Below are 20,242 nucleotides of genomic sequence, written 5' to 3' on the forward strand. Positions count from 1 at the left end.
GATGAAGAGAAGTGTCGAGTCAAAGTCACCTTAAACAGTAATAGTGAAGATATCCCATCAGTGATGTTCGAAGCTGGAGGGGGAAATTATATTCATGCATGTCAGGAGGTGGCAAGGATCGCCATAGGAGAGCTCCGTGATCGCTACAGTGATCAGTTGGCCGACACTGAGTATCGCTAAACATCCTCGCCAACCCCAGGGAAGTGACCGTGGCAGCTACCTTGAGACTGAGGGGATTGAGAATGATGCTACCACAAGGCATTTGGTTGAAATGCTGTGGGCTATGGATGAGACCCGCGCGGAGGTTGTGCTAGCAGCTCAAGATCGTGAAGACCAGAATCGTGGAAAGATTTGCAAGCTAGAAGACAAGGTGGATCGTTTGGAGAAAGAACTAGCCGCATTGAAGGGGGAAGCACCGCCGCAGAAGGCCAGGGTTCGTCTTACCGCAAGGAAGAGAGCTCTATTCGTCCCTCGCTACCAATTGGCGCCAAAGGTCCGTGTGGTGGAGAAAGAAGTTACCCCAGCCCTAGCAGATCCTCCGGTCGTCAATATAAGTGATGATGAAGGAGAAGAATCGAAGCGCACCCATTCAAAGGTCGAGTGGGGAGCCACTCAAGATGATGAAGACGAGCCGAACGAGCCTTCAATCAACTCCGATGCCCGGAAGACCTAGAGTTCCTTGTCAAGCCGTTGTCCTAGATCGTTGTGTTAGTTTGCTTGTTTAAGTTTGGTTGTGTGTGTGGGTCCTGCATGTGGTTTACATCAGTGGTGGGATGTAAGTGCATGCGTTTGTTTGCTTTCGAGTGTTAGGTAGTTGGTGAGTTTAGTGGTGTGAGAGAGTCTTCAGTTTTGTAATAATGAAACTCAGTTAAGATCAATAAAAGTTAAGTTAGTGGAAAAATTAATTCTCTGTCCTAAGTAGTTTTTCCCGGTTTCTCTTCCTGTGCTCTTGCCTGTGCCAGATGGTGCTCACTCGCAGCAATGGGAATGGCCCCAACAACAACAACAACAACAACAACAATGGAGAGAATCCCACACTTGCTCAAGTCCTGGCTCAACAGGCACAGCTTATGAACATGATGATGCAGCAACTCCAGAACCAGCAGAATCAGGGAAATAACCACGCACCTCCCCAGAACAAGTTAGCAGAATTTCTTCGTGTGAGGCCGCCCACTTTCTCTAGCACCACTAATCCTGTGGAAGCTGGTGATTGGCTCCACGCCATAGAAAAGAAGTTGGATTTGCTTCAGTGCACCGATCAGGAGAAGGTCTCATTTGCATCACACCAACTGCATGGCCCTGCCTCTGAGTGGTGGGATCACTTCCGCCTTAACAGGACTACTGCTGAACCTATCACTTGGCTTGAATTCACCGCTGCTTTTCGGAAGACGCATATACCATCGGGAGTGGTGTCTCTCAAGAAGAAAGAATTTAGGTCGCTCACCCAAGGATCTCGCACGGTCACCGAGTATCTGCACGAGTTCAATCGTCTGGCTCGTTATGCTCCAGAAGATGTGCGCACTGATGAAGAGCGCCAGGAGAGGTTCTTGGAAGGACTTAATGATGAGCTTTCTTACCCACTCATGACTGGGGATTACCATGATTTCCAGAAGTTAGTGGATAAGGCTATTCGTCAGGAGGACAAGTACAACCGCATGGAGCAGAAGAAACGTCTGATTGCTCACTTCAAGGCACAACAAGGGAATAGTCAGAGGCCGCGTCTTACTTTAGGACCCCAGTCCATGCCACAAGGAGGTTCTTCGTCTGTTGTTCGTCCGCAGCGTCAGTTCTTCAGCAACAATGCTGGCAACAACATCCGAAATCAAGCTCCACGTCCTGTGGCAGCTCCAACCCAACAACAGCCTGCCAAGAAGGAGCAAGGCAGCAAGCCCGGAGTATGCTTCAACTGTGGTGAACCAGGACATTACTCTGACAAGTGTCCGAAGCCCCGACGCGCGAAGATTGTCCCTACCCAGAATAACTTTACCGCACCTACGCCAAAGGCTCGTGTCAATCATGTTGCTGCTGCAGAAGCTCAAGGTGCTCCAGATGTAATTTTGGGTACGTTCCTTGTTAACTCAGTTCCTGCAACAGTGCTTTTTGATTCTGGTGCTACACATTCATTTTTATCTATGAGTTTTGCGGGAAATCATGGGATGGAAGTAGAAGATCTTAGACGTCCTTTGATGGTTAGTACCCCGAGTAATCAAGTACTCTCTTTGCAACGTAGCCCCTCTGTCAGAATAGAAATTCAAGAAGTGCCATTTCTGGCCAACCTTATCTTGTTAGAATCCAAAGATCTTGATGGACTGGTTAGTCAGGTATAAAGGTGTGATAGACTGTGCCAACAGAAAAATAACTCTCACCAGCAATGATGGTCGAGTTGTAACAGTTCATGCACTGTCCTCTGAGTCTTTAAGGTCAAGTCTGAACCAAATAGCTTTGGAAGAGATTCCCGTAGTACAGGAATACCCGGACGTGTTCCCGGACGATTTACCTGGTATGCCGCCTAAGAGAGATATTGAATTCAGAATAGATCTGATACCCGGAACAACTCCGATCCATAAGAGACCTTACAGAATGGCAGCCAATGTGTTGGCAGAAGTCAAAAGGCAAGTCGACGATTTGCTTCAAAAGGGATACATCAGACCGAGTTCATCTCCATGGGGAGCTCCAGTTATTTTTGTGGAAAAGAAAGATCATACCCAGAGGATGTGTGTGGACTATCGTGCATTAAATGATGTGACTATCAAGAATAAGTACCCGCTGCCCAGAATTGATGACTTGTTTGATCAGCTTAAAGGTGCCACCGTTTTCTCCAAGATAGATCTTCGATCAGGGTATCACCAGTTGAGGATTAAAGAAGAGGATATACCTAAGACGGCTTTTACCACTAGGTATGGATTGTTCGAATGTACTGTTATGTCTTTTGGACTTACCAATGCCCCCGCTTTCTTCATGAACTTAATGAATAAGGTGTTTATGGAATACCTAGACGAGTTCGTGGTGGTCTTTATTGATGACATTCTTATCTACTCCCAAACAAAAGAAGAGCATGAAGAACATCTTCGTCTTGCACTAGAGAAGCTGCGAGAACATCAGTTGTATGCCAAGTTTAGCAAATGTGAATTTTGGTTGTCTGAAGTAAAGTTCCTTGGTCACGTCATATCAGCCGGAGGAGTTGCCGTTGATCCTAGTAATGTGGAATCCGTAACCAACTGGAAACAACCAAAGACAGTTTCAGAGATTCGCAGTTTCCTGGGTCTTGCAGGTTATTACCGGAGGTTCATAGAGAATTTCTCCAAGATTGCTAAGCCCATGACACGACTGCTTCAGAAGGATGTAAAGTACAAGTGGTCAGAAGAATGTGAGCAGAGTTTTCAAGAGCTGAAGAATCGCTTAACATCAGCTCCTATTTTAATTTTACCTGATCCAAAGAAGGGTTTTCAGGTGTATTGCGATGCATCTAAGCTTGGCTTAGGTTGTGTTCTGATGCAAGATGGGAAGGTGGTTGCCTATGCATCTCGTCAGTTACGCCCGCATGAGAAGAACTACCCTACTCATGATCTTGAGTTGGCTGCAGTGGTTCATGCATTGAAAATTTGGCGTCATTATCTTTTCGGTACTCGTACAGAGGTGTACACCGATCACAAGAGTTTAAAGTATATCTTCACTCAGCCAGATCTGAACATGAGACAACGGAGGTGGTTGGAATTAATTAAGGATTATGACATGGGAATTCATTATCACCCGGGAAAGGCTAATGTTGTAGCAGATGCTCTTAGCAGGAAAGGTTATTGCAATGCTACGGAAGGACGACAGTTGCCATTGGAGTTATGCAAGGAATTTGAAAGATTAAATTTGGGAATTGTTAGTAGAGGTTTTGTTGCAGCCTTAGAAGCAAAGCCTACTCTAATTGATCAAGTTAGAGAAGCTCAAATTAATGACCCCGATATTCAAGAAATTAAGAAGAATATGAGAAGAGGAAAAGCTATCGGTTTCTTGGAAGATGAGCAAGGAACTGTATGGTTGGGCGAGAGAATCTGCGTCCCAGACAACAAAGGTTTAAAAGATGCAATCCTGAAGGAAGCTCATGATACTTTGTACTCCATTCACCCTGGTAGTACCAAGATGTACCAGGATCTCAAGGAAAGATTTTGGTGGGCAAGTATGAAGCGTGAAATCGCAGAATACGTAGCAGTATGTGATGTTTGTCAGCGAGTCAAGGCAGAACATCAGAAGCCCGCAGGTTTGCTGCAGCCTTTGAAGATTCCTGAATGGAAGTGGGAGGAAATCGGTATGGATTTCATCACTGGTCTACCCAGAACATCATCAGGCCACGACTCTATTTGGGTGATAGTCGACAGACTTACCAAAGTGGCTCATTTCATTCCAGTAAAGACAACATATTCCGGAAGTCGGTTGGCGGAATTGTATATGGCAAGGATTGTGTGCTTGCATGGTGTCCCTAAGAAAATAGTGTCTGATCGAGGTAGTCAGTTTACTTCACAGTTTTGGAAGAAGCTTCAAGAAGAGATGGGTTCTAAGCTGAACTTTAGCACTGCTTATCATCCGCAGACAGACGGACAAACCGAAAGGGTAAATCAGATTTTGGAGGACATGTTGAGAGCTTGTGCTTTAGACTTCGGTGGAAGTTGGGATAAGAATTTACCTTATGCAGAATTCTCGTACAATAACAGTTATCAAGCTAGTCTTCAGATGGCTCCTTACGAAGCGCTGTATGGTCGGAAGTGCCGCACTCCGCTTTTGTGGGATCAAACGGGAGAACGTCAGGTTTTTGGGACTGATATCCTAAGGGAAGCAGAAGAAAAGGTAAAAATCATTCAAGAAAGATTGCGTGTGGCCCAGTCCCGTCATAAGAGTTATGCCGACAGTCGTCGTAGAGATCTAAGTTTTGATGAAGGAGATTATGTGTACCTTCGTGTCACGCCTCTTCGAGGAGTTCATCGCTTCCACACTAAAGGAAAATTGGCACCGCGTTTCGTGGGACCTTACAAGATTGTCAGTAGAAGAGGAGAGGTCGCTTATCAGTTGGAGTTACCTCAATCTCTAATAGGAGTCCATAATGTGTTCGATGTGTCGCAATTGAAAAAGTGTTTAAGGGTACCAACCGAAGAAGCTAATCTTGAACAGATAGAAGTCCAAGAGGATCTGACCTATATTGAGAAACCGATCCGTATCTTGGAAACAGATGAGAGAAGAACCAGGAATCGAGTGATCCGTTTTTGTAAAGTTCAATGGAGTAATCACTCAGAAGAAGAATCAACTTGGGAACGAGAAGATGAATTGAAGTCAGCTCATCCGCATCTGTTCGCCAGTTCTTCCGAATCTCGAGGACGAGATTCTGTTTAAGGAGGGTAGGTTTGTCACACCCTAAAAATTTCAAATATATAAATTGTTGTTTAATTGGAATTATTAGAATTGATTTTAAAAGCCCAGAAGAGAAGATCTAATTTTAAATAATAAATTCCAATATAAAATGGGGCTAGATAAAATTTTATTAAATACTTTGCTTAATTCTATAATTCCTAGATTTTTCTGGGATTTATTTGAGCTAAGAAAGTATTTTTAATAAATGGAATTGCATTTCATGAATAATTTAAATGGAAAAAGGTTTTTAAAAGTCTCTTTTGGCTTTGGGCCGAAAGTCGGCCCAAAACCTTCTCTCTCTCCTCCTCGGCCCAAGTCGGCCCAGTCCGCAGCCGCCGTTCGCGCGCGTTCGCCCGCTGACAGGTGGGGCCCACCTGTCAGACTCGTCGTCTTCCTCGCGCCGCCGCCGCCCGAAACCCTAGCGCCGTGAGTCCTCGCGCCGCCGTCGTCGCCGCCGCTCCAGCCGTGCGCCGCCGTCGCTCCAGTCGTCGCCGTCGCTCGAGAAGGCCGCCGTCGTGGTCGCCGTCGCGTCGTCGTCCTCGTCAGCCCCTTCGCCGTCGCTGTCGACCGCCGGAACATCGTCGCCGTCGTCAAGCCGGAGGTCGCCGCCGTTTCTTCCTCGTCGCCGACGTCGTCCGGTCATCGTCCGCCGTCGCTTTGGTCGTCGGTGAGTTCGCCGTGCCGTCCGCTACCCGTAGGTGCTCTCCGTTCGCGCCGCCACGCCGTCGTTCGCCGGCGAGCTCGCGCGGTTCGGTCGCCGCCGGAGATGACGTCATCGCCGACGTCATCGATGCCGTCCGCCGTGGTCCGGCCGTGGACCGGTCGATCTCGGCCGTTCGTTTTGGATGGATCGATCTCGGCCGTCCAATCTTGTGAACCGTCGCCGTGCACCCGGTCCACCGCTAACCCTAGCTGCTGACGCAATAAATCCTCTTTTCCTTTTCAAAAATAATTCATTATTGCGTCATAATTCAATTAAAATCCATATAAGTGTTTTAATCCGATTTAATCTTTAAAAATTCATAACTAATTCATCTTAGCTCGGATTTAGTTGGTTCAAGTCTCTAAATTTTTCTAAAATTGAGATCTACATGTTAAAAATATCTACATGTACTGTTCATGCTTGTTTATGTGCTGTTTTGGTGTTTTGCTCTTTTCTGTTTAGATTCCGACGTTTCCGGAGAGTCCGTTTTCGCAGGAGAAGAATTTGAAGAGTTCCAAGGCCAGCAAGGCAAGTCACACAGATCCCAAATAACCCTTTGAACATGTTGATCCCGTTTAAAGCTATTGTTTCTATTCAACTATTGCATTTATTTTCGAATGTCATTGGGTGGAATTAACCTATTGTTTGTTATAGCCCTTTTGTTCTTGATTACTTTATTCCTTGATACCTTGGGTTCTTATAAATTGACTAGTTGAGCTTTATATTGGTTCAGCTAGATATTAGATGTGATTGCTTAGCCATGCTTAGAAACTTTAGCACACTATTGGGATAACTTATGACTCACTATTATTTAATGATGGATTAATGATAACTCATGATGGTTAATCATGATTGGTTAATTAATTAATTTGCCAACTAAAACCTGTTAATGGTGGGTTGTGAGCACATGGTTTTGATGGTCGTGCTCATGACAATTAAGGACCGGTTCACGAGTTTCGGTTGTGAAACATTAACCGTGCCAACCACAAGCCAGCGTGGGCAACGGCTTTACCTTTTGTATAGCATAGTTCATTGCGGGGCACCAGACTGAGAAGTGGCGGAGATAAGCCCACGGGGGTCGCTGGGGAGTCCATGCCTTGTTTATAAGGGGGTGATTATGATCCAGGAACGGTGCGCTGTGGTGGATTGTGTTGTGCGAGGGGTACTGTCACAGCTCCTTTCTGAGGTACCGTGGTGGTATCAAGGCGCATGGTGACATGTCGTGGGGCTGTGTCTTGTGGGTACAGTGGTACACCTCTGGTCAGAGTAAAACTATTCGAATAGCCGTGCCCGCGGTTATGGGCGGGTTTAACAATGTCTTTCGTGATTAGTCTCATACCTCTCATCATAATAAAAGATACTATGACTGGTAATAATTTGATTAGCTCCTGGTTTGGAATGGTATATTCCTGGTTTGGAGATAGAACTGTGCAGCCGGGATTGGTTGTTCAGAATGGTTGGGCCTATGCAACAGGGTATGTTGTATAGCGTTGGAATAATATTGTTTAATTATTACTCAACTGTTTTACTAAATTCTGAAATGTTTATTAAATGCTGTTTATGCAAATGAAACCCTATTATGCCATCCTTTGTTATCCTGTGCACTTGCATATTTGCTGCGTGGCTTGCTGAGTATGTCATATACTCACCTTGCAATCATCCATCAGAGGAGGAGTTCTACAGTGATGCTGATGGTGTGGAGGATTAGGTGTAGCCCTGGTCAAGCTGCCTGTGGAGTGGAATCGTCTGCGCCGTTTATCTTATTTTCCGCTGCTTAGATCTTTATTGATTGAGAGGGACTATCTACCTCTGTAATGACATTTTATTCGCTTATTAATTAGAGTAATAATTGTACTCTATTATCAATTTGTTATTGTGTGCCTCGGCTGATTCCTGGACGAGGGTTCGCGCACATGTAAGCGTTTGGAATTTTGGATAGAAATTCCGGGCGTGACAAACATTAACCGTGCCAACCACAAGCCAGCGTGGGCAACGGCTTTACCTTTTGTATAGCATGGTTCATTGCGGGGCACCAAACTGAGAAGTGGTGGAGATAAGCCCACGGGGGTCGCTGGGGAGTCCATGCCTTGTTTATAAGGGGGTGCTTATGATCCAGGAACGGTGCGCTGTGGTGGATTGTGTTGTGTAAGGGGTACTGTCACAGCTCCTTTCCGAGGTACCGTGGTGGTATTGAGGCGCATGGTGACATGTTGTGGGGCTGTGTCTTGTGGGTACAGTGGTACACCTCTGGCCAGAGTAGAACTATTCGAATAGCCGTGCCCGCGGTTATGGGCGGGTCTAACAATGTCTTTCGTGATTAGTCTCACACCTCTCATCATAATAAAAGATGCTATAACTGGTAATAATTTGATTAGCTCCTGGTTTGGAATGGTATATTCCTGGTTTGGAGATAAAACTGTGCAGCCGGGATTGGTTATTCAGAATGGTTGGGCCTATGCAACAGGGTATGTTGTATAGCGTTGGGTTAATATTGTTTAATTATTACTTAACTGTTTTATTAAATTCTGAAATGTTTATTAAATGTTGTTTATGCAAACGAAACCCTACTATACCATCCTTTGTATCCTGTGCACTTGCATATTCGCTGCGTGGCTTGCTGAGTATGTCATATACTCACCTTGCAATCATTCATCAGAGGAGGAGTTCTACAGTGATGCTGATGGTGTGGAGGATTAGGTGTAGCCCTGGTCAAGCTGCCTGTGGAGTGGAGTCGACTGCGCCGTTTATCTTATTTTCCGCTGCTTAAATCTTTATTGATTGAGAGGAACTATCTATCTCTGTAATGACATTTTATTCGCTTATTAATTAGAGTAATAATTATACTCTATTATCAATTTGTTATTGTTTGCCTCGGCTGATTCCTGGACGAGGGTTCACACACATATAAGCGTTTGGAATTTTGGATAGAAATTCCGGGCGTGACACCCTGACAGAGTCATTCCGAGCTTAAGATAGAAATGACTTGTCCTGTACCAAATTCTTCTTGATAAGGCAATAGAAATTATATGGAAGTAAAGATAAAGCTAAATTTTCTTTCTGTATAACATGATAGTATAACGGTAATGTTCAGCTTCAGAACAAGCAAGCAAAAGCTACATGTGTATTGTCCTGTCTGTCTGTCTTGTCTGTCTATCTATCTATCTATCAATCTATTATATATGAAAAATCCATTAAACTTCCTACAAAAACTCTCCAGCCACCACATGAGACTCCTACGAATACTCCTAAGCCGCCACGTGGCACTCTAATAAATTAATTAGAGAAAACCTTACAAATTTTGAGAGAAAAGAAACACATCCAACCCTCGATTTTCATTTAATTCGACGGACCCACTATTTTTGAACCATTAGATTAGATTTATTTAAAATACATCTCATATAATAATATATATACGTACTTCCATACTATACTACTCACGGCAAAATACAAAATAAAAAAAGGTAATTACCATTGAAAAAAAGAAGGATTAACCTGCCACGGTCCCACCTAATTGCTGCGAGAGAAACGTATATACATACTGTTCACCTAAAAAAACTGAAAAAAAATTCTCACATGTACAATACGTACTACTATCCACCGGATTGAGAAAAAAAATCTCCCGGGCATGTACATACTACACACCGTCCACCTATCCCTAATAAACATATCAATAATGTTGGACATTTTCTTAAAAAACAAAGTACAAATGCAGACGTTCATAACGCACGCACACTCACCCCTATGCACACTGTACCCCTTTATGTACCTCTGAGAGATTGGACCGACATATTTTGAGATTGACAAAGTCATCATGAGTGCTCGCTGTCGATGGGTACGTCGTCTACCACTGAAAAAATTTGAGAAGTCTGGGACTTGAACACGAGTGGGCAAATTTCACCACAAGGAACCAAACCAGTTGAGCTATGTTCAATTCAAAATAATGTTGGATATTAAAACAACCATAATTTTTAAGCTACATATTTTGAATACTCCTATGTCTTTTAAAGCAATGAAACCATTATTTTTAATTGTTAGATCTATCTTATATAAGAAAAACAAGCGTGTATTTATGGTACATCACATTTCAAAAATATTATTGTGCAATTATATTCATATTACGTTGCATAGAACCTCTTACCCACTCTACATGAAATGTTTATAGATGGATTGTCTCTCAAACTATATCAATCATATTAGGCTATATAAAATTTAGTGGAGCTTCATGTCCCACCAAATTCATCCTCTAATAAACCATGATAATATATATGCAATAAAAAACACACTACTTTTGCTTTACACTTACTTTTACTTTCATTGAAATATTTTCTAAAGAAAATAAGTCTACCATCTTTTCAAATGATGAAGAATATTATAAATAGATGCTTATAGATATTACTTAAATATGATATAATATATAAAGCTAATAGGTTAAAAATTATAATAGCAACTAATGCTAACAAAAACAATTTACGGAGAAATCAAGGTAGATGTTCTTCGGTTAATATATAGTGTCTCAAACTTAACGTACGACGTATGCCCGCGCATTCGCGCGGGCTACCTTGCTAGTTAGATGATAAAATACGAATAGTATTTTATGTGCGTCTAATTTTTCTAAATTTTTTAATAAATTTTTCAAATGAAACAGACAATTAATAGACACCACAACTCATAATCGTACTTAAAACGGGATAGAGATAGTTCTACATGGTAGTATGGCAAATAGAACCAAATAGTACACATCTTTTACCATGACATACATGCGGCTTGAAACAGCACGCCCCAACGTCAAGCAGCTCGCATTTGGTTGGTCGACACCGTTTTCTTGTGGATGTAATTACGATGTGACCCAAAGCTAAGACAACCACTAAAAAAAGTGCAGACAACGATGGACAAGATATACAGGTGATCGATCTCGTGTGCTCAAATTTCTTTCGTGCTCTCAAAAGATTTTTTGAGTACGTATAGGATCAAACCTTTGATTGTTTGAATCTCCAATTTAGTTTAGCTTTTCAATGACACACCATACAAGATAAACCATTAGCACATTAATAATTAAATATATAAATTAGCTTTATATATGAGTTTATTTAATTTAAAAAATTATTATACAAAAGTTTTGTAAAAACACTCTATTTAATCGTTAAGAAACATGCTAACTAAAAATGAGAAGTTGTAGTTTGGAGGTGAAAAAAAGAACGCTCCTTAACATTATGTATAGGGATGGTAATCACTAAAAAGAAATGGAGCCTTAAAAAAGAACGGAGTCCGGCAAAGCGTTGCGCTGCGCTAGTATATAAATTAGTGATTACTATCCCTATATTAAAAAGAACGGAGCCTTAATAAGCTAAATATTATGTATTATTAAATAGTAATTACTATCCCTGTCAGATCATGAAAAGGAGTTTTCCTTCTGTCCCAATATAAATACAATATATCGTAGATATCATATATTCTGATATTACAAATCTGAAGATTCTCTGCAACCAATATGCTTGACACTGTCTTAATTTAATGCACATGTTTTATTATTATTGGGTCTCAAAGAAAATATTGATATATGAAAAAGGTTTTCAAGACATATTTGCTACTATAATTTTCACATTTTAAACCCGAACATTTATTTTCACCTGATTAAAGATTTCGATGTGCGGTTCGAACGAACACATCGTAGGGCGTCATCTTTTGAGAAGGGGAAAACTACATGATGCCATTTCCACCACTGTATTAAAGAACCACAAGGGTGATCTTCTCTTCCCATTAACTTTCAACGTTGTTGCCACTCGATCTTCTCTCTCGACTACACATGGCGCTTCTCCTCCTCCTCCTCATCTCCACCTCACTCTGCCTCCTCGCGACCACCATTGTTGCAGCTCTGGCCTACGCCTCCTCCACCACCACCAGCCGGTCCAAACGCGAGCGACTACTCCCGCCGGGGCCGCGCCTGAGGCTGCCGCTCGTCGGCAACCTCGTCTTCCACGCCCCGACCATCAGCGCCCTCTCCCTCGCGCTCCGGAGGCTCCGCGACGCGCACGGCCCCATCGTCACGCTCTGGGCCGGCGACCAGCCGGCCGTGTTCGTCATCGGCCGGGAACTCGCGCACCGCACCCTCGTCCGCGCGGGCAACGCCCTCGCGCACCGCCCGCCGTCGCCCTTCACCGCCTCCCGCGCGCTCTCCTTCAACCAGCACGGCGTCAATGGCGCCCAGTACGGCGAACGGTGGCGCCGCCTCCGCCGCAACATCTGCTCGTTCCTCGCCGCCGCGCAGTCCGGCGAAGCGCTGCGCTGGTCCGGGGATAGGCTTGTGGCGAGGCTGATGGAGACGGCTGGAAGCGGCGGCGCCGGCGCCGGTGTTGTCGAGCCGACCGACGCGTTCCGGCACGCGGTGTTCTCGTTCTTCGCCGTGCTCTGCTTCGGCGAGGGGGTGGACGACGGCGTGCTGCGGGGACTTCGTGTAGCGCACGCTGAGATACTCAGCCTCGCCGTCGAGCTCGGCGCCTTCCACCTCGTGCCCATGGTGTTGATGGCGGCGTACGCGCACCGGTGCTGGAAGCTCTCGGGTCTCCAGAGGAGGCACCATGACATTGTCGCGGCTCTCATCTCCGCTCGCCGGCGGCGGATGGAGAAGACGAGCACGTGCTACGTCGACACGCTCCTGCAGCTCGGGCTCGGGGAGGACGAGATGGTGAGCCTGTGCTGGGAGTTCATGAACGCCGCGGCGAAGACGACGTCGACGGCGCTGGAGTGGACGACGGCACGCCTGGTGCACCACCGCGACATCCAACACAAGCTTCGCCACGACATCGCCAGGACCAACAACGGCGGCCTCTCGGTGATCTCGCCATCGCCCTACCTGAAGGCGGTGGTGCAGGAGTCCCTGCGCCGCCACCCACCGGCGCACTACCTCCTGGCGCACACGGTGGACCGCGACGTCCCCGTCGACGGCGGGTACGTGATCCCGAGGGGATCGATCGTCAACTACGCGGTGGCGGAGATCGGCCGCGACGCGACGGCGTGGACGGACCCCGACGAGTTCGTGCCGGAGCGGTTCTTGGAGGGCGGGGAGGGCGCTGGGGTGGACGTCGTGCCGTCCGGCGGCGCGGAGATCAGGATGATGCCGTTCGGGGCTGGGCGGAGGGCGTGCCCCGGCTCGAACGTCGCCGTGTTGGCCCTGCGCTACTTCGTCGGGAGGTTGGTCGAACAGTTCGAGTGGTGGCCGGTGGGTGGGGACGAGAAGGCGGCCGTCGACTTGACGGAGAAGGCGGGGCTTGTCACCGTGATGAAGACACCATTGCGCGCTCTCCTGGCCGCGAGTCGCGACTGTTCTTGCTCATTATATTTCGAGGAGGGATCATAAATTTGTGAAGTTTTCGTTCGCGTCTGATGTGACACTTAAAATTTTTCTTTTCACCAACTACACAGGGCTATTCTTCCTCTCCGTCCTCTCCGGCCTTCACGCACTCCTTTCCTTTGCCACGTTCTTGGCCACAAAGATTTGATGGATTTGTCTGCTTGGTTTGCATGCTCTAGCACCGCAAGAACCTTCCAGGGTCAAGACGGGGTTCGGAGGGGTCTTCGCTGAGGATTGGGATTCGGTGGCATTCCCCCGTGACGTTCTCGGTGACATTGAGTCACTGACATATGGGACCCACATGTGCCTGGAGACTCAATGTCACCTAAAATGTCAGGGGGAATGTCACCACCGAATTTCAATCCTAGCTGGACGGTTTGGCACTCTGGCTCCTTCTCTAGCAGCTCACCGACGAGGTGGATGGATCCAGTCTAGGCGGCGCGGCGGCATGCAGCAAGGTGAAGGCCGTGGCGTCGGCGACCTTCCCCGCTTACCAGCTGCACCGGTGCTACCGTGCTAGTCCCAGCGCGGTCCAACTCCCGCGAGCGAGGCAGAGCAGCCACACCCACACAAGGCGGCGACAGCGGCGTGCTCTCAACACAAAATCGGTTGGTAGAGACGGCGCCACGGCGGTATTAACTATTAACCCTGTAAATTAAAAAAAAAACATTCGAAATTGCTAACCTGATTTGGCCGCATGCATGCTCCATGGACCACACCTTCCCTTGTCCCTGACTCATACCCGTCTGTCTTTAAGCATGCCCTTGAGTCATGCAACTTGCAGCTTGAGATCGCTATTTTCTCGGAAATAAAAGTGCGATGTGATATACCTCCCAACATAAGTACTACAGGTGAGAACGATGTATGGGTAATCTTTTGCCCATACACGATTTGTATTATTATTGTTCGTTGATGATGTAGTCATATACGGATAGACCGCATGCTCCTATCTATCTATCTATATTATATTATATTATATTTTATTTTATATTTTATTATATACTAAAAATCCATTAAACTTTCTACTAACGCTCCTAAGCCTCCACACAGTATTCCTAAAAACGCTCATAAACCGCCACGTAACACTTCAACAAATTAGTGGACATAATATTTTTATTATTATATTTATCTTTAAATAAAAAACACCACAACCAGCCACCTCTCCTCTCCTATCTCTCTCACTGGCCCACCCTCTCCTTGACCCCCCCAGCCCATCCAGACCACAAGCACGTATGTACGTAGTACGTACAATTCCTCCCACCTCTAATCCTCTCTCTCACATTCCTAAATAACTAACATATTTTAGATAGTTAATAATTTTAATATAAAAATATTATCAAGAAAAAAATCCAACCACCAATTTTCATTTAAATCGATTGACTCATTACTATAATTAGATCTAACCGGTGAACCCATTAAATCTTTATCTGAAAAATTAAACTTTACTAAATTAGAACGTTGTCCTTTACATAACGAAACATTAAAAAAATAACAATATGAATTATTTAATTTTAGTTATTTTATACAATAAAGATCAATTAAGTTATTACGTGTCTTCTTTTAAAGTTTAAAAAATAAATTAAAACAAAAAACAAAGCACTTAAATTTGAAATCGATAGACCCATTATTTTCAACCATTAGATTTTTGAGAAACATTAAGCCACCACATGCCATATCTTAAAGATTAAAAAAATCATTTCAATCTGAGAAAAAAAAAACCATCAGTTTTCACTAGGATTGTTTAGAAACATTTGAAAAACAAAGTCCCCTCCACCTCCAAATCCAGTTACATGTGCAAAATACTGTCCATACCCTCCCATCCCTCACTCGAGTTCTACTCTATTCATTCTTCTCTAGTCTCTCCCTCCCTATTCTCAGTTTAAACTAAAAAAGTGAGACAGCATGCGATAATAGTAATTATAGATATTAAAAAGATCATAGTTTTAAGCTATACGTGTGGTTTCTAATCCAATTGTTGCTCTTTTTATAATTGAACCAACTGATCTACATGTCTAATTAAACCAACACGCATAGCTATATTAAATCAATAGTATCCAAATGAAAGTTATAAATTTATGTTTCAATCAATATTTTTATGGATGGACAACACCCAACTATTTTATATGCTATCCGATTTGTTGTTAAAAACTATGAAATAATTTAACAACACATGTTGCACCTTCATATATTATTTTGTAAACATGCATAACTAAATTAAACATTCCACATATTATTTGAAAACATGCATAATTAAAATAGACATTCAATACATAAAAAGTAGCTGAAATATGAATAGTCTAAGCCACTATAAAAAATAATTTGGAGAAACAAATAAACCGCTTCCCTTTTACATGTTATCAGAATTGCCATGTAAAGTATGCAACAATTCAACAACACATAGGTTGCATCACTATGCATTGTTTTGCAAATAGGGATTACTAAACTAGATATCTCATAAATATGAAGAGTGCAAGCTATTGCAAAAAGAATATGATGCCTTTACTCAGAGAGAATAGTCTGATTACTTCATATATATATTTTTTTAAAAATAATATGCTCAAATAATCCAAACAAGTCAAATGATCTATTGCGTAAGTGCTTTAAACTATATCCTATATACCATCTAACAGACATTAGATTATGGTTCTTTTTAGTACAAAATGACCATGTGTTACCCTTGCAAACGATCCTAGGCCACCACGTGACACACTAATAAATTAAAAAAGATCCTGGAAATTTTGAGAAAAAAAAGCAAAATATCTCTCTATTTAAACCGTAGACCCATTATTTTCAACCGTAAGATCTATCTTATATATAAAAAAAAATCCCCTCCGCCTCCACCTTCCCCTTCTACGTATCATATTCAAGCATGTATTTATAATACATCATATTCCAAAAATTATATTGCACAATTATATTTATCGGTTGAATTATATTCACACTAGATCACGTAGAGCCTTATGTCCCACCCAAACCATCTGTTAATAAAAACTAACAACATATATCGGTAGTCCAATCAAAAAAAAAGAAAAACACTCTACTTTTACTTTATACTTAATTCGGTAGACATGTTTCATAAACAAAATAAGTCTAACATATTTGTAGATGACGAAGGAGATTATAAATAATAGCTTATGGGGACTAATCAAATAAGCAATGTTAATAAAAAAATGTGGAGAAATCGTACTTTCGAAGTGTGGCAAATATTCTTTGGTTTATATTCCACTCTTATTAGTGTCTCGAACACAACCTATAATGCATGCATGCCCGCACGGCAAATATTCTTTGGTTTATATTCCACTCTTATTAGTGTCTCGAACACAACCTATAATGCATGCATGCCCGTGCGACTGCGCGGGCTATCTTCCTAGTTGGGGTAAATGCGACAAAGATATATAGTATCAGAAGTGTCTAGTATATCTCATAAATATCAGAAGTGGTGATTAATACGTAGTAACTTAAAAATAACTTGATTATGTATGTCCAGGTTACCTCTGACGGACCCAAATCGTGATCTGTGACCGGTGGTGCTCGTGCTCTCATTAGAGATGTGGTCAGTGATCACTCCACTTACCTCTGATATTGTGACAATGGTAACCACCTATATCTCACAAACGGTTCACAGATTATGACTCGTCAGTGAGCAAAAGAAATAAAGGATGTGTTTAGTTCTTGAAAAAAGTTGGAAGTTTGGGGAAAGTTGAGAGTTTGGAAAAAAAGTTGAAAGTTTATGTGTGTAGAAAAGTTTTTGACGTGATATGATGTGATGGAAAGTTGAAAGTTTGGGGTAGTTGGGAGTGAACTAAACACGGCCAAAATAAAAAACTTCGTGACCCATCAAAAGTGTGAATTAAAAAAAACGGAGCATGCTGTGTGCTCGGTCCTCACCGTTCGTGTCCCTAAGTATGCTCCACTCCACTAATCACATTTCGAATATAAAGATTTAGATCATAAACATGAACAGCTTCATCGCAATCACAAAAAATACATGACAAATTCACAATCACAAAAACATCCAAAATACACATTCATCATGGGATCTCAATCATCATACTACACATTCATCATCAACAGTCAAGTAGCTGGCCACAAGGACGTACGCCAGGCAGCCGATGGCCTCAAGCTTGGGGACCTATCACTAGTACAGAAACCGCCATTGGTGCCGGTTGGAAATCGGCTATAGGTGCCGGTTTTCCAACCAGCACCAATTGGTCGGCACCAATAAGAAAAACCGACACCCATGCACCAATAGAACCGGCACCTTTAATTTTGCTCGAGCCTATATAAAGAGTTTTTCTATCGGATTACCTATGAGGAGGTCGAAGTCATAAACTTCAAACACGTGAAAATCAAAGATGACCTCGACATCATTGTGCCTAATTGGCACTCTGCGAATAACCCCACACCTAATCTCTAATCTAACTACTTAAAAAGTTAAAAATGTTTCCATCAAACAGCAAAAAAAGACCGATTATATGGTAAAGGGGCGAAAAAACGCGGCAAAAAAACATCCGATTTCTATTTATCTCCGTCATCTGTATATATCTCTTTATCTCTAATCTAATATAATCTATCTAATCTAACTACTTAATTAAAAAAAGAGAAGTTTCCATCGTCCGTTAAAAGGAAAAAAATGCGCGAGAGAAAAAACAGTTTCCAAAAAATGCGCGAGAAAAAACACACGAGAACAAGAAGCGAAAAAACGCAAGAAAAATGTCAGAAAAACACGCGAGAAAATTAGGGTTTCCGCCGTCAGTAAAAAAAGGGAAAAACATTGTCAATATATGTATATTCTCTATCGCTAATCTAATCTAAGTACTAACTTAAAAAGAGATGTTTCCATCGTCAGTTAAAAAATAAAAATGTGCGAGAAAAAAAGTTTATAGAAAACAAGCGAGAAAAAAAAAAGCAAAAAACGCTCGAGAAAAACAAGAAAAAATGCGCGAAAAAATTTTCAGAAAAAAGGGGCAAAAAACACGCAAGAAAAAAAAGGCAGGAGAAAAATGTGGTTTTCATTGTCAGTACAAAAAAGCAAAAAAAGACATGCTAAGAAAAAACTGTGACAAAGAAATGCACCAATTCTTAAAAAATGGTTTGAGAAAACCACATGGTCAAAGATTAACAATGGTTAACTCAGTCTTATCGGCACTCCCAACATACTATATGTGGACGCTAAAACTCCCAAAGAAGATAATTCAATACATAGACAGAGCCAGAAGACACTGCCTATGGAGGAAGTCCACTGATCCAAGCTCTTCAGTTCAATCTATGGTAGCATGGGACCTAGTATGCAAACCAAAAAACAAAGGAGGCCTAGGAATTGTCAACTTGGAATTCCAAAACATTGCCCTACTTGCAAAAAACCTTGACAAATTCTTTAATAGACAGAATCTACAATGGGTTAATTTGATTTGGGATAAATACTACGCAGATTCAGACCAACCTCCTCATGCTCACAGAGAAAAAGGCTTGTTTTGGTGGAAAGATATTTTCAGACTTATTCCTATCTTCAGAGCCATCACATCAATTACAATAGGCTCAGGAACAACGACACTGTTTTGGAAAGATAACTGGAATGGACAACCCCTTCAGGAATCTCACAGCCTCCTCTTCTCCTATGCCAAACAAAAAGATATTTCATATAGTAAGCTCATCTCATCAAATGATATAAATGATCTTTTTCATACACCTCTTTATATACAAGCTTTCAGACAATGGCAAGCTTTGGAAAATCACATTCATTTAGCACACCAATCTGATGATCGAGACCAATGGAATTATATATGGAATCCAAACACTTACCAATCCAGAAAAATGTATGAACTCTTCTTTTCTCACATTCAACCTGACATTCCTCTCACTTTGATTTGGAAAAGCAAATGCACATTAAAAATAAAGGTCTTTCTATGGCTACTACTTATGGACAGGCTCAACACAAAAGATATTCTCCAAAGGAAACAGTTTAACACTCAAGAAGGAGTAGTATGCTCTATTTGTAACTCAACAATCACAGAAGACTACATTCATATGTTCTTCTCTTGTCCTTTGCCCAGCAATGCTGGAACTATATTGGAATATCATGGGACTTATCAATGGAATTCATGAACATGATAATGTCTGCAAGAAGTCTCTTTTTGCATCCTTTCTTCATGGAAGTAATAGGAATAAGCTGTTGGAACATTTGGAGCAGTAGAAATGATCTTATATTTAATAATGTCCCCATCAATCTCAACAAGCGGAAGTCAAATTTTAGAGAGGAATTTACTCGGCATGTGCACAGAGTGAAAATGCAGACGAACGCAGCTGGCAATCATGGATACAAAGCCATAGCTAACTTGGATGATTTGTAATTTTATTTTTCTCTCTTTTTGCTCTCTTTTCCTTGTACATGCTCTCCTTGTACATACTTTTCCCTTTTTAATATAGCGCAGTAGGAGCCTCTCCTGTTGTTTAACCGTAAAAAAAACGCCATTTATAAAAAAAATTGGGATCGAGAAAACAATCGGACTCAACGCGAGAAAAAACCGTTGTTTCTAAAAACTGTTCACGAAAACCGTCCAACTTAATGCGAGAAAAAAATCACCATTTCTAGAAAAAGGTTAGAGAAAATTGTGCGACTCAAGATAAGAAAAAAACGCCGTTTATAAAAGAACCAATCCGAAAAACCGTTTGACTCAACGTGAGATAAAATTGATGGACGCTTGGGTCAGATAGGATCCACCGTTTTTTTTTCCATTTCCTACATAACATTTGTTTCCTCATCTATTATCCTATATAGGAGACCCTGCACGTCACTGTAT

The 20,242-nt window shown here is 42.5% G+C and overlaps 1 protein-coding gene across 1 annotated transcript; it reads left to right on the forward strand.

Annotated features, from left to right (window-relative positions):
- The first annotated feature begins 11,724 nt into the window (after window positions 1–11,724).
- On the forward strand, window positions 11,725–14,287 carry LOC127778789 (cytochrome P450 89A9-like). Its single transcript, XM_052305410.1, has one exon. It carries the CDS (start codon window positions 11,898–11,900, stop codon window positions 13,446–13,448), a length of 1,551 nt encoding a protein of 516 aa, XP_052161370.1. The 5' UTR covers window positions 11,725–11,897; the 3' UTR covers window positions 13,449–14,287.
- Window positions 14,288–20,242: the final 5,955 nt, after the last annotated feature.

This window comes from Oryza glaberrima, chromosome 7 (genome assembly GCF_000147395.1).
Source record: "Oryza glaberrima chromosome 7, OglaRS2, whole genome shotgun sequence".
Taxonomy (NCBI): Eukaryota; Viridiplantae; Streptophyta; class Magnoliopsida; order Poales; family Poaceae; genus Oryza; species Oryza glaberrima.